The sequence below is a fragment of the Gopherus evgoodei genome, chromosome 15 (genome assembly GCF_007399415.2).
Source record: "Gopherus evgoodei ecotype Sinaloan lineage chromosome 15, rGopEvg1_v1.p, whole genome shotgun sequence".
NCBI lineage: Eukaryota > Metazoa > Chordata > Testudines > Testudinidae > Gopherus > Gopherus evgoodei.
This window is the reverse complement of record NC_044336.1, coordinates 4,577,403-4,599,087: the sequence shown is the minus strand read 5'-3', so window position 1 is coordinate 4,599,087 and position 21,685 is coordinate 4,577,403. Positions and strand designations below refer to the sequence as shown.

The 21,685-nt window shown below is 46.5% G+C and overlaps 1 protein-coding gene across 7 annotated transcripts in view; it reads right to left on the bottom strand.

Moving 5' to 3' along the window:
- The window catches only part of DNAH9 (dynein axonemal heavy chain 9), a 392,191-nt gene that overhangs the window by 169,497 nt on the left and 201,009 nt on the right, over positions 1 to 21,685 (bottom strand). For all 7 annotated transcript variants that reach the window (XM_030534286.1, XM_030534287.1, XM_030534283.1 and 4 more), the window contains 2 exons: positions 9,343 to 9,603; positions 875 to 1,300 (listed from right to left, as the gene is read on the bottom strand). In XM_030534286.1, coding sequence (XP_030390146.1) covers positions 875 to 1,300; positions 9,343 to 9,603 — 687 coding nt within the window. The remainder of the gene's footprint in view (positions 1 to 874; positions 1,301 to 9,342; positions 9,604 to 21,685) is intronic.

Below are 21,685 nucleotides of genomic sequence, written 5' to 3'. Positions count from 1 at the left end.
AAGAAACAGGATTCCATAATTGCCCAGGAACATGTTCTTTTGAAATTTGCAGATTTGTGTTGTATGGTGTAGGCTGGATGGGGTGATGAGTGATGCAGGGTTATAGCAGCCAGAGAATGGGCCATATACTTTACCTTCTTGGCCCACTTCCAGACTTTTCAATTATAAGGAATTTTAAAGTGTATGGAATTTTTGGAATGGACAGATAATTCTGAGGAAGCAGTGGGTGGGAGCTGCTCTCTATTGAAACACATTTTTGACCATCTCTCAAAGTTTTTTGCTCAGGGATTTCCCTGGATTTTTAATGAGTGACAAAAGTTTCAATGGAGGTGCAGTATAAAAGATATGCCAGTTAGAAGCCCTGCTTTGACAGTTCTTTTGAGTCTTACTAACATGGAGTTGACTTCTTGCAAAATTTAACAAGTGTGCAAAAGGTGTGTTAGGGACAAGAGAAGACAAACAGTCCTAGTATATTTTTTTTAAAAAGCTCTCTCAAATTTCTCCAGTTTTTGTTTTCTGTAATATATATGGTACATATAGAACATATGTGGTGTGGTGTGTGATAAAAGGGCACCCAAACTCATGCTTGATAATATTTCTAACAGTTTAGGTGGGAATAATGAGAGGTAAATACTGAGCCTTTCTATTGAGGAAGAAGCAAATCTGAAACAGAGCTAAGCGCACTTCTCTAGAAAGCAGGGAAGTCTCCAAAAGTCTGGCAAGACCAGATGAAGGACCACAATCTGTCCAACCCTCGAATCCACTTTTTCAAAAATACCTGGTACCATAAAGAAGCCCTTCCAGATGCTGAGGGTTTCCCACTGAGCAGTGGCAGCTCCTAGTGAAGTGCATGTGTCATGTGTCTTAAACTTACAGCAATTTTGGCTTTGATGTTAGCCAGCTTCTCCTGAGCAGCAGCCAGTTCTGCGTTGGCTTTGTTCAGAGCCTGCCGCTTGGGCTCCACATCACAGTATACCTCGTAGAACCTCACAATATTTATGACCCAAGAACAGAGACCAGCAGCTGCATAGGACTTGGAGGTCACAAACTCGGGGTTAAATTTTGGATCCTGTAAGTACGGCTGAATAGCTTTGAGACAGTTCTCGTGGATGTTCTCCTTATCAAAGTGGATTAAGGAGTCCAGGAAACCATCTACTCTGGCCATGGAAACTTTAGCTGCTTTCCAGCTCCTGTCCTTGGGAACCTTTCCACCTGGAGCCATGAGCACCATCACAGCAGCAGTGACATTGCTGACAGCAGAAGGCGGAGATCCAAATGACTTCAGTTCTGTCAGATTGTTCTGAAAAGGGAAAACAAGGTTGTTAGATGAAAATGAATGGGTTTTCTTTTTACTTAGCCACTAATGGAGTCAGGCTCCCAAGTTATCAATCTGAGGGAGTAGCTCTGAAGCCTGAAGCAGCACTCTGAATTTTAAATATTATGACTCATCCAATGTAAAGCACTGAAACCCCCTAGTGGCACCACAGCCTCCACTGGTTTGTTGTATGTGCATCAGTCGTGTCCCTTCAGCATTTCAACCATTTCTCAGGCCATTAAAAAAGCACAATTATTGCAGATTCATCCAGTACGCAAATGACAACAAAAAGCTTCATGAAATTAGCCAAGTATCTTCATCTAGAGATGGGCTTCAAAAACAACTTTTAGTTCAGAATGCAGATCAGTGGGGCTGCGAACCTACTGAAACTCACTAACTTTATTTCAGTGTTATATTAACTGTGTTGAATTTTGTTTATCTTGCTAATATCAATTCCTCGTCAGAAATAGAAAAAAAAATAGGGAAATGGAAGTCCCTGTGTTGAAAACCAAAATGTTTCGATTTGGAAGTGGCGCTTTGGTACCTCATCAAAGTTGTATTTCCGGTACCTCCTGTCCCTACTCTCCTCTATGGGCTGAGCTCCCCAGCCAGACATAAGCTCCCTTTTTTTAAGGTTAGCTTGTAGCCATTTTGAGAACAGAGGAAAGCTTGGGAATGTGAAGCAAGTGTTACCTAACAGCTCAGAAAGCAGATGGCAAAGAGTAAGAATCAAAAAATATTATTTAAAAATTATTTTACTTGATAATTAGTTAATAATTATGAATAATTATGAATGTTAGGCTTCTGACTCACCATTTTTGAATGCTTTGAGTTAGAATACGGTAACTTGTAAGGGGAGAGGTGCACCTTAACTAAAAAAATGCTCAACTCAGCTCGTTTGAAGCTCAGAAAAGGTCCTGGTTTTGTAAGAGCACTGGGGTGGGGAGAGTATGATGTTTGTCCTTCTTGTATCTGAAAGATCCAACCCATTCAGATAAAGAGAAACATTGACAATAAGATTTCCAAAGTCGCCTAATTCTGATGGGAACTGGGAGCCCACATCCATTCGATGGCATTGCAAGTTTGAGCCTGAAATGATCACTGCACAACCACTCTGTGTTGCTGGTGTCCAAGGGATCATTCTGTACAGAGCTGCTGCTTGTCATAGTACAGACACCGTGGGGGAGGCACGTACTCAGCAGGACCTGGAGTTAGGCGTAATTAGCTATGCTGCCAAGGATCTGTCATATCTAGCAGAAAGAAAACACAGGCTTTGTGCTGACACCCACCAAATACGGAATCCCTGACAGGATGAGCTGTGCTCTACAGCAGAGTTGCCTGCTCTGCTAGCTTATTTGTATGTTTGCTCGGTTTATACACTCCAACTGCAAATCTGTGGAGAAAATTCACTTTGTATGTGAACTGGAGACAGAGGCACATGTGGGAGATACAAAGAGGCTGAGAGATGGGCTTCCCATTGAGAAGCTCTTCGCTCAGATTCAACAAACCAGCTCCTAAATTGTCACCCACAGCTGCATTCTGTCATTTGCAATAGTATGACAGGCACAGCAGCAGGACAGAGCCATGCTGGGGGTTTGACGTGAACTAGATACCATTGTTTTTCTGCACTCCCAACAGCCATGAATCAGTGAAGGAGGAAAGCCCCTCCAGCAAGGCTGCTCCAACTAGAGCTGTGCCTATCTTTACACTAAGACCCTGAATATGCCAATTTCCAGATGTACCATTTTCCTATGCACTGGATGGGCCCAAGCGTTAGCTACCAGCCAGGTTCACCACAAATCTGTACACACTGGAGCAGACTGTCTGCACAGACTGCAGCTCCCAGCATGTACACTCCATTTTGATCCACATGCTTCTCTGCTCAAATCAAGATGAGATTATATGGAGGGACCTACAGGCCTTTCCCAGAACTACAGGCCTTTCCCAGAACTGGCTCATAGACTCTCAGTGGCTGCTGCTATAGACTGCACGGCACAAGCCCTCAGGTGACATTTGGTGCATGGATGGCACTTTGGCCACCCATGTTTTGAAATCACCATTTTATTGGCACTTGTGGCAGTCTAGAAGCCAGGCGTAGTTACTGCATAGGCTGCAATAAGACCAACACTGTCCTTTCAGCAGCCCCTGTCATTGGTGCAATCGACCATGGTAGGATGTGACAAAAGCAGGGTGTTTGCTGTATGCATGGGTGTAGCCCCTTGGTGAAGGGCATGAGTGCCATTTCCTTCTGAACACAGACAGCCTTGGTACCTGTCATAACTTTCCTACTCAGATCTGAACCTTAGAGTTCAGAACATGAGAAGCTAGCACGAAACCTCCAAACTTAATTACCAGCTTGGATCTGATATCGCTGCCACCAGCCAGAAGATTCCAGTGTCTGGCTCACTGTGGTCTCCCCAAAACCTTCCCTAGGGGACCCCAAGACTCAGATTCCTTGAGTCTCACAACAAAGGGGAATAAACCATTTCCCTTCCCTCTCCTCCCCTCCAGGTGTTCCCTCCGTGGGTTCCTAGGGAGAGACACAGATTCAAGCTCCATGAATCTAAACAAAGGGATTCCACCCTTCCCCCTCCTTCTCTATTCCTGTTAAGTACAGACTCAATTCCCTCGAGCCTCAACAAGGGGGAAAAAAAAACCAAACAGGTCTTCAAGAGCAAAACTTTATATAAAAAGAAAGAAAAAGACATAAAAATGGTCTCTGTATCAAGGTGACAATATACAGGGTCAATTGCTTAAAAAAAAACCAGCCTTATCCAAAAAGAATACAATTTAAAATATTCCAGCAACTACACACATGTAAATACAAAAAACAATATAAACCTATTATCTTACTATCCTTGTACTTACAACTTGGAAACAGAAGATTAGAAAGCCTGGAGATAGAGAGATCACTCTCAGAGCTGAGAAAGAGAACAGACCAAGAACAAAGGACTCACACCCAAACCTTCCCTCCACCCAGATTTGAAAAAGTCTTGTTTCCTGACTGGTCCTCTGGTCAGGTGTTTCAGGTCACTGTTTGTTAACCCTTTTATAGGTGAAAGAGACATTAACCCTTAGCTATCTGTTTATGACAGTACCAGCTATTATCTGCCAGCAAGGAGCTCAACAGACAGAGGCAGCCCCAATGGTGCCTCTGGGGGTACTCAGTGAGCACTTCCCCCATACAGAGACAGGCCACTGCTGAGCATCAGACTCTATGACATGTCTGACTTGCAGTGATTTAGTTATAAACAGAAACTACTGCAAAGACCTCCCCGTTCTTCGAAGAGGTGGGAATAGTTTAGCTTGATAATTCGCTAATAATAAGATACTGCCTGAATCATCCACAATAACGTGGGTTTTGCCCCCAGAACCACCCATCAACTCAATACCTTACAAATCTATCATGTTTGTAATAGACACTGCCAATGGCAAAAGTCCAAAAAAGCAGCAGGGACAAGGGACAGCACCTTGCTTAGTGCCTATATATGACCGGGCATGAGTCAATTGTTTTAAATTCATCTCGCCACTTAACAGGGACAAAAAGAAAAGCTTAAAATACTAAAATTACAGAAAGAGTTAAATCCTTTCGGTAGCATGTACGCTAAATGCTCTCAGAGCTGGTCGGTCCCTTGAAGAAAACAGCATGGTTAGAAATTTGTTCAATGGCAACAAAGAGGATTATTTTAAGCTCTTGAATGATAATTCTTCAATAACAGAACAGGAAAGGAAATCTAGCTAGACTTAAGTGGCACCCTATGAGAGGGGAATACACAGACATACAGAGTTCTTATTTGATAGTATATGGAAGACATTTATAGACTATATTCAGGTCGATGAGTATGATTTATAAACTCAAGGGTAAAATGTATAATTGTTATATACAGGTCTGTCACATCTTACGCTGGGGTTATGTTCTGCAGTCAGTGCATAAAGCGAAAATCATGTATACTCAAAATTACATTGAATGTAATGGCAGGCAGAATCACTCGCATTACAGATACAGTATTAAAATAGTTCTTTTTCTTTTTTTTTTTTTGCCGACCAAATAAAGCTGAAATCGCGCATGTTAAATGCGCGTAAGATGCGACAGACCTGTACAATGTTATGTGTTTGGGAAGTACCAGTCAAACAGCGAATGATACAACAAAATACAATTAATCATAATTTATGTATTAATTAATTACTATTATTATTATATTCACGTTGGTATCATCTGGCTAAAACTCTCTTTATGAATTCATGATGGCATAATTCTGCTACGGACTTTGCTAAAGCCAATTTAGTTTACCTGGACACAATTCAGATACAGTGATCATAGGCAGTAGTAAAAAAATCCTAAAATAAATAGATAAAGACCATATGCTGTCTGTCATTTTGTGAGAAACAACTTCTGGCAACAATGAGAGATGCTCTGCAGACTGAGGGGTGTATAGAGACCTACACTTATACCCCCGCCCATAGATCATATTTAAAATGGAATTTATCCCCCTCCGACCCACTGCCCAGACAGTTTGATCCCTGGATGAAACCCTGCTAACAACACTTCCACATTTGTGAGAGTTGAATGATCCCTTTTTTAGCAAAGTCCTTCTGAAGTCAAATGCTTTTGTTTATTCCCTTGATAGAAACAAAGACATCAGTTTTGAGACCAGAAACACACAGTATTCAGTTTTTTTAACTCTAAATAAGTGAAAATATTCCATATCTGGAGTAGAAATGAGAGGATGTGAGAGCACAGAACATTCCCATCGCCTGGGACGTGCATCCCACAGCTGTGGGGAGTGAGCCACGGACACTGAGTTACTAGGGAATAATATGGGCTGTAATGTTGTTACAATGTAGAGGTTAACAAGCCTGTTACCACCTTAATTGTCTTCCCATTTTTGCCTGTGAGTTCCCTATGGTCCTAGAAAGTCATCATCGTCATCATGGCAAATCCCAAAGGGACAGCTTCCTTGCCCACTGAGCACCACCCACATTGGTCTCCAGCTAGGATTGTAAGGTGGGTTTGACTGGATAGTCCATTTCTGTCCATCACTGGTGATCTTATCACATTGTGATGCTTTTGGCAGCCACATGATCACCAGTCATGCAGGGGGGTTCCTTGCTAAATACATTTCTTAATTTGTTGGTCTTCCATTCTAACAGCATGTCCACACTAAGACAGCCCCAAAATCAATGGAGGCAGTTGCTACACAAATATCCTCAGTTCTGACCTTCCCTAAAGGTTTCTAACTCTCCCACTTCCCACCTCTCTAGCTGCCACATACTTTACTGAGCTCCCTGTCCTGCCAGGAGCGTGGGACTCATGGCTTATGCAAAGGTACTGATGGCGCCTCCCTACCAGTTCCCAGTAAAGGACATGTGACACCATACAGCCTGGGGTGGGTGCCTCTTTCCAGGAAGATGCTGTAATGCACCTGATGCCCACCATCTAGTGAACAGGGAATCCCACCCATTGGCCACCTGAGCCCACTTTTCCCACAGAGCAATAGACGAGGCTGGAATGTGCTTCTGGAATAATTGGGCTGGTCTGTGGGGATTGGCTCTATTGTGGAGCTCTTCCCAGAAAGAGGTGCCAGTTACAGGCTGGTGATGTCACACATCCTTTGCTGCGGGTTAATGGGGAGGCTTCATCTGTAGCTTGGCCTTCCTGAACTCATCCCCTGTGCTTCACGGCACTGTTTGCATACAGCAAGGCACAGTCATTGCGCAGACGGGGATAGTTCTCCTGTAGCTATTTGCCGACTGAAAATGAGCCATGGGCACCTGGCCAGAAAGGGAAAAGAAATGTGTCCAAACAATTACTATTAGCCTCTCACTATCAGACCATCTATATTTCTTATTGCCTTCTACTCGACAGTGTTACTTATGGCTTCATCCATTACTGCTGCATTTAACAGTAGAACATAAATACGTGTATATTTCTGGCTGCTATAAACACATCAGGAGAGTTGATTATTCATGTCAGCAGACAGATCAAGCTCTCAAAACTCAGTGTTGAATGAAATACGGGCAGCATTCCTGACAGCCACGGTCAACCCCCAGGCAAGACTGTTTTATGAATTTTGTGCAAAATTTTACCATGATAAGAAGGGTTTGAAACTCCAGCTAAAATGTTCTGTTTTAAGTGAACTGGAGAAAAATCACACAAAGTAGATGGATTATAAAACACATCTAATCGGTATTTCAGGTGTCCTACAGCTCCTGCTGCGCTGACTGTGCACGTGCATAGAAATAACCTGGGAGCGAACCGCTAGAGCTGATAACATCTTTTCAATAAAATGAGATGTTACAGCTATTGCAACAAGATCAGGCCTGATCTCTGGCCAGCAGCCTGATCCATGAGAGTCGTCATGGAGCAAACCAAGACAAGGGTTGGCAGAAATGGTGACAAAAGCAGCTTGCCTTGGGAGAAAGCAAGACCCGTGTGCCCAAGGGTGCTCTGTCCCACAGGTGAGGATGTGTTCCAGGTCCCTCTCTGTGCACAATCCACGGAGGATCTGCGTCTGTTACAGCCCCAGCTAGAGAGCCATGGTGCAGGCTGTAGTAACTTATGCTTTAAGCTCTGGAGGTTGATGGCCCAATCTCTGGTGTGTCAGCCAAAGGGAGGCCATCCCACCTGCTGACTGCTATGGTAATTGATTTGCATGGCAGCTCCCATGAAGGAGTTCTGCAGACACAATGCTACGTGTTCCTAGGTGCTATGATAATATAAACAATAACGGTAGAAAATGCTCAGTGGCAGAGGACAGTAACTAGGGGCCAGACCTTTCTTTGCTAGCAGCCCTCTGAACTGCTGATGTAAATCAGCTGGCCAGCAGGACCTGCACTCTTCTGCATCCCGCTGCTCCTGACAACCATGCTCCTGCCCACTGCCTCCTGGCTGCACTCCTGAAGACTCAGGTACAAGTTAGCCCTTGGAAGCTCTGCAGCAAGAAGACCAGGCCTGGCCCTCCTCACCCCTGACAAATCCAGGGCCTGATGCTTGGCCCATTCAGATGCAGACCTAGCCCCATTTCCCTCCATTATGTACATCACTCCACTTCTGCAAACACAGGGCCAGTTCTTTGTTGCATTCGGCTCCATTACGCTGATGGGCCATGGAGAGGAGAGAAATATTAGCCCCTGGGGAATACCCCTCCCTCCTAAGGGGACCCTGGCACTGGCGCCAATTGGGGACGCTGGGGTGTATGTGAATGTCACTATCCCCATGCTGCCCCCCGGGCCTTTAGCACCATGGCCCGAGTACTTTAAAGGAGTATGGCTGCTGTGAGAGTAGTCCAGTGCATCGATCCAGCTGCATGACTGCACTGCCACTGAAATCTAACCCAGCAACCCTCTGTACAGATATGGGGCAGCTAGGCCAAATTTCAGTGACTGGTTTTGTGCCCTGGTGCCCAGGGAATTTGTTACTGTATGGCAGAGCACAGGGAGTCCTCTGAGAACTCAATTCCTGGCAGCACCTGCAGCGTGGGTAAGAGAAAGGAGAGACTGCCCTGCCAATGGAGACCGGGGTCCCTATGGGAGGAGGGGTGGATGAGTGGGGACCACTACCAGGGAGGGGAGACTGGAATTTCCCCTCTGCCCAAGGAATATCTGAATTGGTACCACCAGATACTGGTGGAGCAGCCGTGTGCCGGCTTCGCTCCCAGCCCTGGTGGGGCAGGAAGAGCAAAAGGGATTGGGACAAATGCAGAGAGGTGTGTGGTCAGAACACAAGAACTCCAGCCATACTCTGCTTCCCATGGCCCATAAGCAGGTGTAATGGAGAGCAGCCTGGAGATGGCTCTTAGTTACACCAGGAACCAAACAGCCCCAGAACAAGGAGCACACAGCACAGAAGCAAAGGAACTTGGGCTTCAGCATATGTACACCTGACTGTGATTCCCTTGCATGGCGGGCTGTGATGGCTGACCTCAGAGGTAAGGCCCTTATGGGGCTATGTCTCCTACAATCCAACTGTAACTGTGCTTGCCCAGACAGCAGGAGACATTGTGAGTGCCCTGATGCCTGTACCATACCTTATTGAGTGTGTTAAGAGCTGCCTGGGCAGCAGCAAGGGCTGGTTCAGCTTTAGCCAGGTCTTCCTCACAGTCCTTTTGCTTCTGCTTGACCTCCTGAGTTATCAGCGCCACCTTCTCCTCCTCCTCATCAGCGATGGCTTTCTCCGTGCTCACCTTCTCCGTCTCCACACCAACCACCTGAATCAGCTTGTCAGCATCTTCATTCTTCTGCTTCAACTCTACTTCCTGGGCTGCCAGCTTGGCCTTCAGGCCATCTACCTACAGTGGGAGAAGCACACAGGAGGGGCGTGAACCCAGCAGGCAAGAGAAGAGGTGAAGCATGTGGAGAAGAGTTATATAAGCAGGAGAGTGCAGTAAATTGATGGTCGATGGGCCGCAGCCAGGGAAAGGGCAATGCAGGGGTTGCCATGTGGCTCATTCAGTCGCATAGCCTGTCTCCCGCAGTGGCCAGCATCAGCTGCTTCAGAGGAAGGTGCAAGAAACCTTGCCGCTCTTTGCAGGAGGAACAGGTAAGTCACTGCCCCACTGAGGCTGAGAAATGAGCAGCCCCACCTACCCACAAGGAGGGGAGGAGCCCAAGCTTTAGGTGAACACCCTAAAGTTCAAATGCTTCACTAAACAGGTCACTGGACTCTCGCCACACAGCCAAATGGCCCTGGTTCCCCTGCCTCTTGCTGTGTTCTTGTGGCCCTCTCCCCGGAGGGTGTCAGAGAATGGCCAGCAGCTCTCCCCAGAGTGTTTGGGGAAAGGAGGATTGGGCCTTTTCTCCTGATGGTGTTCTGTAAGGGCACCTCTTTTGGACCCTCAGAGAGGTTACCCCATTGACACGCTCTCCCTGAGGCATCACTCCCCATGGTTTTGAGTCTCTCTCTTACTGGGTGTCTCCCACTAATAATAATAAATTGCTGCCTTCCTGCCTGGGTCTCCCATTCTCCAAGGGCTACCACCACCATGGCCGTAGAGAGAGCAGGCAGGTAAGGCTCCTCTTCAGCTCTCCCTACTCCTCCCTCCTCTGTCCTGACTACCTGAGAAGGGAGAGCAAGAGCAGAGAAACACAAGGAGGCACCATCTGCAAAGGGAGCGAAGCCTAAGAAGCTCAGAACAATAGCTCCTAGTGCTAGCAGGACAATGCTGTTGGGCAATCCTTTATCCTTTACTACAAGCTGCCTGGGGCACAGACTTGGGGCAGTCTTGGCCACCCTGAGCTGCTGGCATGTGAGTGGTGTCAAACTCAGAAGGATATAGCCAGCAGGGTGCTCTTGCCAACCCTGGCTCCTTCCACCATCCTGTGGACATGGAATATACAAATGGAAACCAATGCCCACATCATAAAGTCCAGTTGCTGTTCTGAGCAGGATCCTACTGGGAGGTGACTGAAAACTTACATTGTATTATTAATTTATTATTATTATGGCATCTAGGATCCCTGGTTCTGGACTAGTACCCTGTTGTGCTAGGAGCTGTGCAAACACCTAACAAACAGACAGCTCCCATCCAAAGAGTTTACAATCTAAATCTGAGATAAGAGCTGATAGGTGGAGACAGACGGAAGAGGGAGCACAAGAAAATGACAGGACAATGCAGCGTGATAAGCAATGGTCTCAACACTCCAGCGGCCTAACCACTGTCACGGTTTTTGTAAGCACCGTCACAGGAGGGGCGAGTTTTGAGGAGGAAAATGAGGTGATTTTGCAGATATTTGCAGATATGTTCCCCCCATTGCAGAACCAAATATATACCCAATTCGATGCCCTAATCTACCTGTGAACACAATTTATGATCAGCTTTCTCTTTCAGCAGCTTATCCCCCTGCATTCCTGGGAAATACAGCATGTCTCTGCGGTGCATGTGTGCTTCATGACTGAGGCAGTGTGCACTGTAACTCCCACAGTGCATGCTAGATGCGACCATTTCAGTCTGGACATTTACAGACCAGAACACAAAACACTTTTCAGCCTTAGTGATTAATATTCATTCATTTTCTCTCTGAATTACCAACTTCAATGAATATACACAGTCACTTACTCCCAAGACCTCAGAGACCAGTTTGTCATGCAATTTACCCAATGAAAGACTGTTCATAACACCTGGGATACCTCTTGACCTACGTAACAGTACTTAATACAATAAAAGTTAAGACCTTAGCTTTTTCTAATAATTCAGGGGTTCTCAAACTGGGGGTTCGGACCCCTCAGGGGGTCGAAAGGTTATTACATGTGGGGTCGCAAGCTGTCAGCCTCCACCCCTAAACCCTACTTTGCCTCCAGCATTTATAATGGTGTTAAAAATATTAAAAAGTGTTTTTAATTTATATGGGAGGGGTCACACTCAGAGGCTTGCTACGTGAACAGGGTCACCAGTAAAAAAGTTTGAGAACCACTGTAAGAATTCCATTTTTATAACAGAAAAGAGAGCACAATTTTTAACGCAATGTGATCACATAAGCTGCAGCTATTGGCATTTTGGATTAGCTTCAAGCAGAGGCTGTTCCTAGAACACTCTTTGTATTCCCATGCTGAGCAGTTGATCCATTTTCACCTCCTGTTGTTCTGTTGTAGAAGGCTATTTCCACCAGCACAAAGAGGAGATTGTAAATCAAAATGACTCTGAGCTTGCTGGGGTATGGAATCGCTTCAAGCAGCAAACTGAGCAGCATCTTTTTCTTCATTGTTTAAATCTTCTGAGATTTGGAAAAATTGAAGTGTGAGGTTTCACTGATTGCAGATATGGCCTATGACCTCCTGCCCAGGATAAGTAACACTATACTGGATACATGTGTGAATAGAAGCTTTATGCAGTTTAAACGGCTATGACAAGACAAACAAGGGATTAACCTGCCAGCTCTACACAAGTCTTACAACAGTTATATAAAAGGAGCAGATGTATACTCAGTTACAGCATCTCTTGTGAGAACATTTCCAGACAAAATCTGCCTTAAACTGGAGTTAAGGCTGAAAGCACATAGAACTAATTGAAGGGCAAAAGTTTTGCAATAACGAAGGCAAGCAGTAGAAATCCTGGAAAGTCAGAGTTATGATTATGCTCAAAAGAAACACAAATAGTTGGAAACACAAAGGTGGTTCCATGGTGTAATGGTTAGCACTCTGGATTCTGAATCTAGTGATCTGAGTTCAAATCTTGGTGGAACTTAGATTTTGGGGGTAGAGATAGTTCAGTGGTTTGAGTATGGGCCTGTTATACCCAGGATTGTGAGTTCAATCCTTAAGGGGGGCATTTAGGGAACTGGGGTAAAAATTTGGTGATTGGCCCTGCTTTGAGCAGGGGGTTGGACTAGATAGAATCATAGAATACCAGAGCTGGAAGGGACCTCAGGAGGTCATCTAGTCCAACCCCCTGCTCAAAGCAGGACCAATCCCCACACAGATTTTTGCCCCAGATCCCTAAATGGCCCCCTCTAGGATTAAACTCACAACCCTGGGTTTAGCAGACCAATGCTCAAACCACTGAGCTATCCCTCCCCCCATGACTTCCTAAGGTCCCTTCCAACTCTAATATTCTATGAAAGGCCATTCTACTTAAGGTGAAGGGTGTGTTTTAACATGTTAGCTAATGTTGTTAAATTCCTAGCATAGACAAGGCAAGTTGTTGTTTTAATGTCTTAACTGGTTGTAGTGAACCCTCAGTCTTCCCATAGAGTATACCTTGTCCGGCTAACACAGGGGGTCGGCAACCTGCATACAGCTCTTTGGCAGCCCCCTTGCTGGCAGTCATTTTTTGAGGAAGTGTGAGGTACGGCTCCTGGCTGGTGGTGCAGCAGGGCTCTGACCCCACACCACTCCTGGAAGCGGTTGCCTGCTGGCACGGCTCTGCGCGCCCCTCGTGGGGAGGGCGGCAGCGGGTCTCTGGGCGCTGCCCGCACCCGCAAGAACCGCCCCCACAGCTCCCATTGTCCTGGAACCAACCAATAGGAGCTGTGAGGACAGTGCCGGGGGTGGGAGCAGCGCGCAGACCCGCCTCCTCCACCAGGGGTGCGCAGAGATGTCAGCAGCCAGCCACTTTCGGGAGTGGGTGTGGAGGCAGAGTCCTACTGCACCACTGGCCAGGAGCTGCCTGTGGTAAGCGCCTCCTGGCCAAAGCCTGTACCTCACACCCCCTCCCGCACCCCAATTCCCTGCCCCAGGTCATAATGCCCTCCTGCACCCCAATCCCCTGTCCCAACCCAGAGCTCCCTCCTGTTTATATTCAAATTCAAACGGCAGAAGTCACATTAAAAATATTGGTGAGTAGTAATAACTTTAATATGTTCAATTATTATTAGCTGATAAATTCTAGCTCTACAGGTAGCTTTGCATGTGATGCAGCTCTCAAAATATTTTGATCAAAGACAAAAACAAAAAAATGTCTCTTCTTCTTTGAAAGGTTGCCGACTCCTGGGTGCTAATATGTTAAAATGACACCTTGCCTTGTCTACACTAGGATTTTGGCACATGTTAAAAATATACCTTTTTTCCTAGTGACAACAAGGCTGAAATGTACAGTTCAACAATGAATGTTTAACTGTGAAATGTTCAGTTTGTTCAGCGGAAACCATAATAGGAAAATACACCAAAATAACATCACTCTTCCCCTGCAGTGAAGCCCTGGGTGAAAAAAACAAAACAAATGGAGACAGCCTTATCCATACATAACAAACATTTTTATCTCATCAGGACTGCAAATGCTGGAATGCAGCACTCTTAATCCTATACTGATTGGGCAAACTTCAGCCTTTGGTGTTACAATGCCCATAGAAACATTATTTATCTTCTCAGGCTATCCACTTCTCTTGCCTCCATTACTTCAATAGCCAAGCTTTACAAAATCCTGATTAGACCAGTGGTCTCCAAACTTTTTTGATCGCGCACCCCTATCAGTAAAAAATTTTTGAGCATGCACCCCCAATATATGTATATTTATTTATGTATAAATTATATACATGTACTAGTATACTATTATGTACATTATAAAACATACACAAAAACAGAAATTAAAAAAGGATGAGAAAAAGGTGAAATAAGTTTTTAAAAAAATTAACGATACAAAAAACCTTTTTCCTCTCACAAAAAATGATTATTAATAGTAATATTTTTAGTGAGAGCAGTGCGATTGAATATGCTTCATTATTTCTGAACATCTTAGTTTAACACTTTGTGATACAGCAATTCAAAGGTCTGGATTAGGGTTAGGGTGTGGGAGGGGGCTTAGGGTAGGGCAGGGCAGCCCGGGGGGGGGCAAGAGGGGCAATTTGCCCCAGGCCCGGGCTCTGCAGGGGCCCCCACGAGAGTTTTTCGGGGCCCCTGGAGCGGGGTCCTTCACTCCCTCAGGGTTCCCAGAAAACTCTTGAGGGGCCGGGCCCCGGAGCTTCTTCCGCTCCCGGTCTTCGCTGGTGGGGGAGTCCTTCCGCTCCGGGGCGGAAGGACCCCGTGCCATCACATTACCGCCAAAGCGGGACCTGACGCCGAAGTGCAACCTGGTCTTCGGCGGTAATTAGGCGGTGGGGGGCCCTTCTGTTCAGGGACCCGCCGCCAAAGTGCCCCGAAGACCTGCGGCGGGGGCCCCCCGCCACCAAATTACCGCCGAAGAGCAGGCTGCACTTCGGCAGCGGGTCCCGCTTCGGCGGTAATTTGCCAGCAGGGGGCCCCCGCCACGGGTCTTCGGGGCACTTCAGCGGCAGGTCCCAGAATGGAAGGGTCCCCCGCCGAGGAACAGGGCTGGCTCTAGACATTTCGCCGCGCGGGGGGCCCCCTGCCGCTTGCCGGTCCCACGGCTCCGGTGGACCTCCCACAGGCATGGGACCATGGGAGGCACGCCTGCGAGAGGTCCACTGGAGCCGCCTGCCGCCGATGGCCCCAGGCCCCCGGAATCCTCTGGGCGGCCCTGGGGTAGGGTGCGGGGTCTGGGAAGGAGTTTGCATTTGGAAAGGAAGATGATATCTGTCTGTATTTGTGCAAGTTTCTTCATGAGGTTGATGGATTTCCACTCCATATGGCTAAATGCAGTGCCTTGCATGGTGTCAAGTATCAGAGGGGTAGCCGTGTTAGTCCACCAAGCATTCTCAAAACTACAATACCCGCATGAGGAAATAAGGAAACAGATCAACAGAGCCAGACACGTACCCAGAAGCCTCCTACTGCAAGACAAACCCAAGAAAGAAACCAACAGGACTCCACTGGCCATCACATACAGCCCCCAGCTAAAACCCCTCCAACGCATCATCAAGGATCTACAACCCATCCTGGACAATGATCCCACACTTTCACAGGCCTTGGGTGGCAAGCCAGTCCTCACTCACAGACAACCTGCCAACCTGAAACATATTCTCACCAGTAACTGCACACCGCACCATAATAACTCTAGCTCAAGAACCAATCCATGCAACAAACCTCGATGCCAATTCTGCCCACATATCTACACCAGCGACACCATCACAGGACCTAACCAGATCAGCCACACCATCACCGATTCATTCACCTGCACATTCACCAATGTAATATACACCATCATATGCCAGCAATGCCCCTCTGCTATGTACATTGGCCAAACTGGACAGTCTCTATGGAAAAGGATAAATGGACACAAATCAGACATCAGGAATGGCAATATACAAAAACCTGTAGGAGAGCACTTTAACCTCCCTGGCCACACTATAGCAGACCTTAAGGTGGCCATCCTGCAGCAAAAAAACTTCAGGACCAGACTTCAAAGAGAAACTGCTGAGCTTCAGTTCATCTGCAAATTTGACACCATCAGCTCAGCATTGAACAAAGACTGTGAATGGCTTGCCAACTACAGAACCAGTTTCTCCTCTCTTGGTTTTCACACCTCAACTGCTAGAACAAGGCCTCATTCTCCCTGATTGAACTGACCTCGTTATCTCTAGCTTGCTTGCTAGCATATATATACCTGCCCCTGGAAATTTCCACTACATGCATCTGAGGAAGTAGGTATTCACCCACGAAAGCTCATGCTCCAAAACGTCTGTTAGTCTATAAGGTGCCACAGGATTCTTTGCTGCTTTTACAGATCCAGACTAACACGGCTACCCCTCTGATACTTCTGAATTATTGCCTTCACTTAAACCCTACAGGCCACCGTCATGTCTGCCATCAGACTGCTGACAAGCTCCATGCCAGTAAGACCCCTGTGCACTGCAACTGACACAACCTACAGAACACTGCACTGAAATCAGGCAGCCTGGATCCCTCAAGGTACATGTGCACCTCTCCTCATATCACAGTGATGGCTCTGCCAAACTGTTTCAAATAATCTCTCCGCCATTTAGCACAGTCACAGCTACCACAATGAACATAGCTGGAGTGCATGCAGATAAGTGATGCAATTCAAATCTGGGACAAAACACAATGACACCTTCCCATAGTCCTTCTCCAGGCCTACTTATGATGGCATCAACACTACTGAACCATTCCCAGTGGCTACTGCCAGCTCCATGGGGCAGAGTTAAGGTTGTCTGGGGGAAGCATGTACCTTGACTCTTCATTTTCTGGTTTTCAGTGGTTTATGTTTAGTCACTCACCACATTCTGGAAGGGCATAAGGCAGCACTGGGCAACCTTAACTGTTTTAATTATGTTTTAGGGCATTTAATTTCTTTGGCTTTTCTCAGCATCCCCACTCTCACCTTCCAGTGCCTCTGACTCGTCAACAATAATTACACCAGCCAAAGAATGCACTGCAGCATGGTAGTCCCTTTACTACCCTTGCAATGTCTTCTCATCTCCTGTCCCTCTGGCTGTCCAGCATAGCCTGGTTCTCTCTCCTCAGACCTCCTCCCCACGGAGAGGCAGATCTTGGGATAGGACCAGCAGGTTGAGGAATTGGGGAGACAGGACAGGAACAGTGCAGGGACTCACATGGTGTCAGTGGGGGCATTTCTAGGAGAAAGGGGGACAGAATGGGGTGCATGGACGTGCAGGATTCTGAGTGCAAGATCTGAAGTTATCCGAGTTATCAGTGACTCCTTTTAAGAACCTTCTACCGTGGAGTTTGAAAACACTGACATGAAAACATTGACTAAAATGTCTTGGCTATCATACAGCCTTCTGCAACTAACGCCTTAAACTCTTCCCTGGGGGCTTCTGGCAATTTGTCCACAAACTTATGCCATCCAGTTAACAAAGTTGTAGTTATAGAGCAATGCCTGCTGGTTCACAATGCCCATCTGCCTGGAAGAAAAGATATAAATCTTGCTCCCCATCAAGTCCATCCTTTTGGACTCTTTGTCCTAAGACATAGATTTATACCTTCCCTGTTGTGCCCTGTCATTCACTGCAGTTACCTCAGAGAGTTAGGGCCCGAGTGGGAGCAAAGGCCCTCAAAACCCTGCATGTGGATGAAGTACCGCTTCACTGCAAGCATTGCCTTGGGAGGCAATGAAGCAGGAATATTCCAGAGGGGCTCTGAACGCTCCAAAACAGACTGATTTATTGAGAGGGCTACTCTCCTAGGAGCTAATGATTGGAGAATATCCTGCATCTCATTCATAGTCTCTTGCAGAAATTCAGCCTGGATGCCTAAAGGTAGTGGTCATATGCCTAAGGTGGTCCTGATATGCCTTAAAGTGCTCAGGCATTGAGGCAGAGTGGTTGGAGAGGATGAAGAAGCACTTTGCTGTGCCAATGATGGATCCTATTCTTGAACCACAAGATTCGGTCAGGATAACCCTGGAGGCCCACGGGGAACAAACTCAACGGTTGCTTGTAGCTGCGATGGTTCAGGAATGGGAGCCACCAATGGGACCCATGATCTTGCTCTGGAGTGATCTTGCTCAAGAATTCCAAGGAGGCACTAGGAAAATGGATATGACACCGGTGGCCGGTCAGTACCAGGCCAAGAGCCCATCTCCTTTCTGCGGGAACAATGCCGACCTCAGAAGCAATATTGATTTGAGGATGGTCTCTGCTGCCTATCAGGAGACAATAAAGAAGAAGACGACCCTGACCTGGATCTCTAGGAATCCCAGAGATTCTCTGGTGACGATGGAGCGAACAATCAGACTCATCTGAAGCCCAACATGGGAGTGGCATCAGTGCTGAAGAGGAACAGAGAATTGGCACAGGTGGTCCCAAGCAAGACACACTTCAACCTAGTACAGGAGGAGGTGCTGGCACCAAGACCAAGGACAGTTCTGAGATCAATGATGGGATGTGGAGTGGCATCACTTGCTGGTTCCAAAGGCGACCATTGATCAGACCAAGGCCTCAGTGCCAAAGCAGACCTTGAGGCCTGCTCCAGAAGGTGCTGCTTCAATCCTAAGTTTCTTGCCACCTGAGTCCTCCTCTTGATGGACTTACAGAGGGAGCATCGTTCCTCAATGTGTCCCTCACCAGACACAACAAGCACCTAGATGACCTCCTGAGGTCCCTTCCAACCCTGATATTCTATGATCACTGTTGGCGATGCCCCGCCCCCACAGGACAGACAATGCTTGAACTCTGGTGAGGGCATCACAAAGGGCAGCCAACTACCTTAACTGACACTAAACTAGACCTAAGGTACTACTATTAGCTAGAGGAGAACAAAACACTCTTAGAAAACTGAGACTGAAAACATGAGGTGAAAACCTGATGCCGAGCTCAGACTCTAGCTGCCAGCGGTGAGAAGGAACTGAGAGGTTTCGAGGCAGCACCATCTTCATATAGCTGGTGCGTGGCTAGGGCCACAGGGCACAAGCACCACCCCTAAGGGTACTGTTAGGCAAAGTTATCCAACCTTGGTGTGCTGGGCGTGTGCACCCTACATGAATGCCTGGCTGCATCTACTCAAAGAAGAACTTCTCTACCTGTCTCGCTTGGCTAAAGGCAACTCACTGGACTCTTGTGAGCCAGTCAAGGGCACAGAAGTAAGTGTTTTACTCATAACACACCAGAAGTGATGCAGAAGAGTTAGCGCTGCTTCTGGGTACAGTGAGACCTACAACATTAACCCTTCATGTGCCCGCCAGCACTGATGCAAGCATAAAAGATACATTTTTACCAGAAGATGGCAGAAAGGCAATGGGAGGAGGAAAAGGAAGAACAGCCCTCTAAGGCCATGTCTGGTAAGAGAAAGAAAGAGGTGTTGAGAAATGACTAAGTGAACACCCCAAGGAAATCTGAAAATTTTAGCATGCTCCTTCCCGATTATCATCTCAAGACTGATTAGATCAACGTGTTAGCAAAAAGATCCAAGAGTACTTCAGCATAGACAATGAGATTATCAACCAGTAGCAATACAGAGTGTGCAATCACCAACTGGGCTAAGAAATGGGAAGATTCTGTGAGACGCTTTTGTGTGTTCTGGTTAGGCAGATAAGCAATGTCTAAGGTGGAGGAGAAAGGAAAAGAACAAAGCAAGCCAGACATTCAAGGGAAATGCACTGTGACTCCCAACTGGGAGATAGGAAAGGCTTGACTATGACCAGGAACACAGTAAGAAGAATTATTAAATAACAGAAAACCTGGAGGGCAGGCTCCCAGCAGGCACATTTAATCTGAATACCCATGCTGCGTTTCAAGAACACAAACACTGCATCACAAAGGTCAGCAATTAATTGGTACAGCAGGCGAGACCTGGATCTAGAATTCAACAATGCAATTTTAACAAAAGTCATATTAAAAGTTAACTCGGCAACAGGGCTTTGAACAGACTTCTTTTTATTGGACATAGTTCTGAAAAATAAATTATTCAACCAGCAGACTTCTCCAATTTCATTAAGGTTTTCCTACCCTGGGAGCTAGCCTGTGACTTTTCTGGAAATGGAGGACAGCCATTGTCTGAAGTTTTGTTTAGTACATAAGCTAATGAAAGACAGCTACCTAAAACAGAAGCTAATCATGAATGCCAAGATTTCCAAATCCCAAAAGGGGGGAATTTTGAAACTAGAATGGCTAATTCAAGAAAAGATTGCAAGTGCCCAGGTTAAAATAAGTGTCCTAAGGTGCCACAACATATTCAATACCTATAATTAACTAGCCATTAACTGCCAGGCACCAAGAGCAGTGAGAACTACGTTGTGAATGGGAGCACAGGCCTGGATCCACAAAGATACTTTGGCACTGAAGATCCAATTTTAGGCATCACTGTGGTCCACAAAACTCCCGCTCAGCTGCTGCCTAACTCTGCAGGCATCTACAAGTCACTCAGCACCTAAGTTTTCAGGGTAAAAGTTCTTGGCACTGATGTGTCCATCTTTGGGCAGGTGCACTGCTGACTGACACTAGGTCTCCAGACGCGTCTCTCCCACATGAGCCCCAGAGCGATCCATAATGTGGGGAAGGATCAGTAGAGGAGCACCAGCTCTCTAGTGAGGCCCAATCCGGTACGCATGCTCAGAGCCCATGCAGATTAAGTCCCATTCAAAATCTGGCCAGAGAAAGCAAGTGGCCAATTTATAGCTTTTATCCAAGCGGTTAGAGCACTCACCTGTGACAGGGGAGATCCAGGTTCAATTCCCCCCTCTGTCTGTGGAGGAGAAAGGATCTGAATAGGGGGGTCTCACCTCTCAGGTGAGTGATCTTACCACTGGGATAAAGTGATAATGCAGGTGGCACCACCACCTCCTCTTCTGGCCATTTTGGGTGCCACTAAGCAGCTGCCTAACTCGTTCTCACAAGAAACGGCTTAGGCTCCTAAACTGCCTGACTCCAGGAGAGGGACACTCAGTGTCACAAAGCTTAAGCCCCTCTGTGGATCAGGACCATCACCCTTAGCCTTGAGGCACAGCTTGTTCCCTACATTGATGTCAAAATTCTTTTTCCCTGCTTAAAAAAAAAAAAAGCCTTCAAAATCCCATTTAATAAAAAAACACCAGACTACACACTTGAGAGGGACAGAGCATCTGCCCCTTTGCACTTGCAGTCCACTCTGCACAATAGAACTCATGTAATTTCCATTGAGGTCAGGCTGACATTTCCCGACCAGGCTGCTTGCAGTTGGCGTCTACGTCCATCTTCAGGCATTTAAATAAGTGGACTGGTTGTCATCAGTGTTAAGTATCCAGAACTTGTTCTGAAGTTAATGGCAGCTGTGACTGCTCAGCACCTCTGAAAATCAGGACAGTTTTAGCTAGGTGCTTAATTTTGCACATCCAAGTTTGAAAACTGTGGTTTTAATGTCAGTCAACTCTATGAACAATCACTACTTGCTTCAATTCTAGTCCAATGTGAAATCAGCTTCAAGCTTAATGATAGCTTATCCCACAACACCAGAAAAATTGCAAGGAAAAGAGAAGGCAGGAGAAAGCCATGCTGATTATTACAAGCTTCACATTTCATCCCAGACTCCTGGGACATTGCTGATATTGTGTTTGACCTTGTAAATAAATGCCTACTAAGACGTCTAGG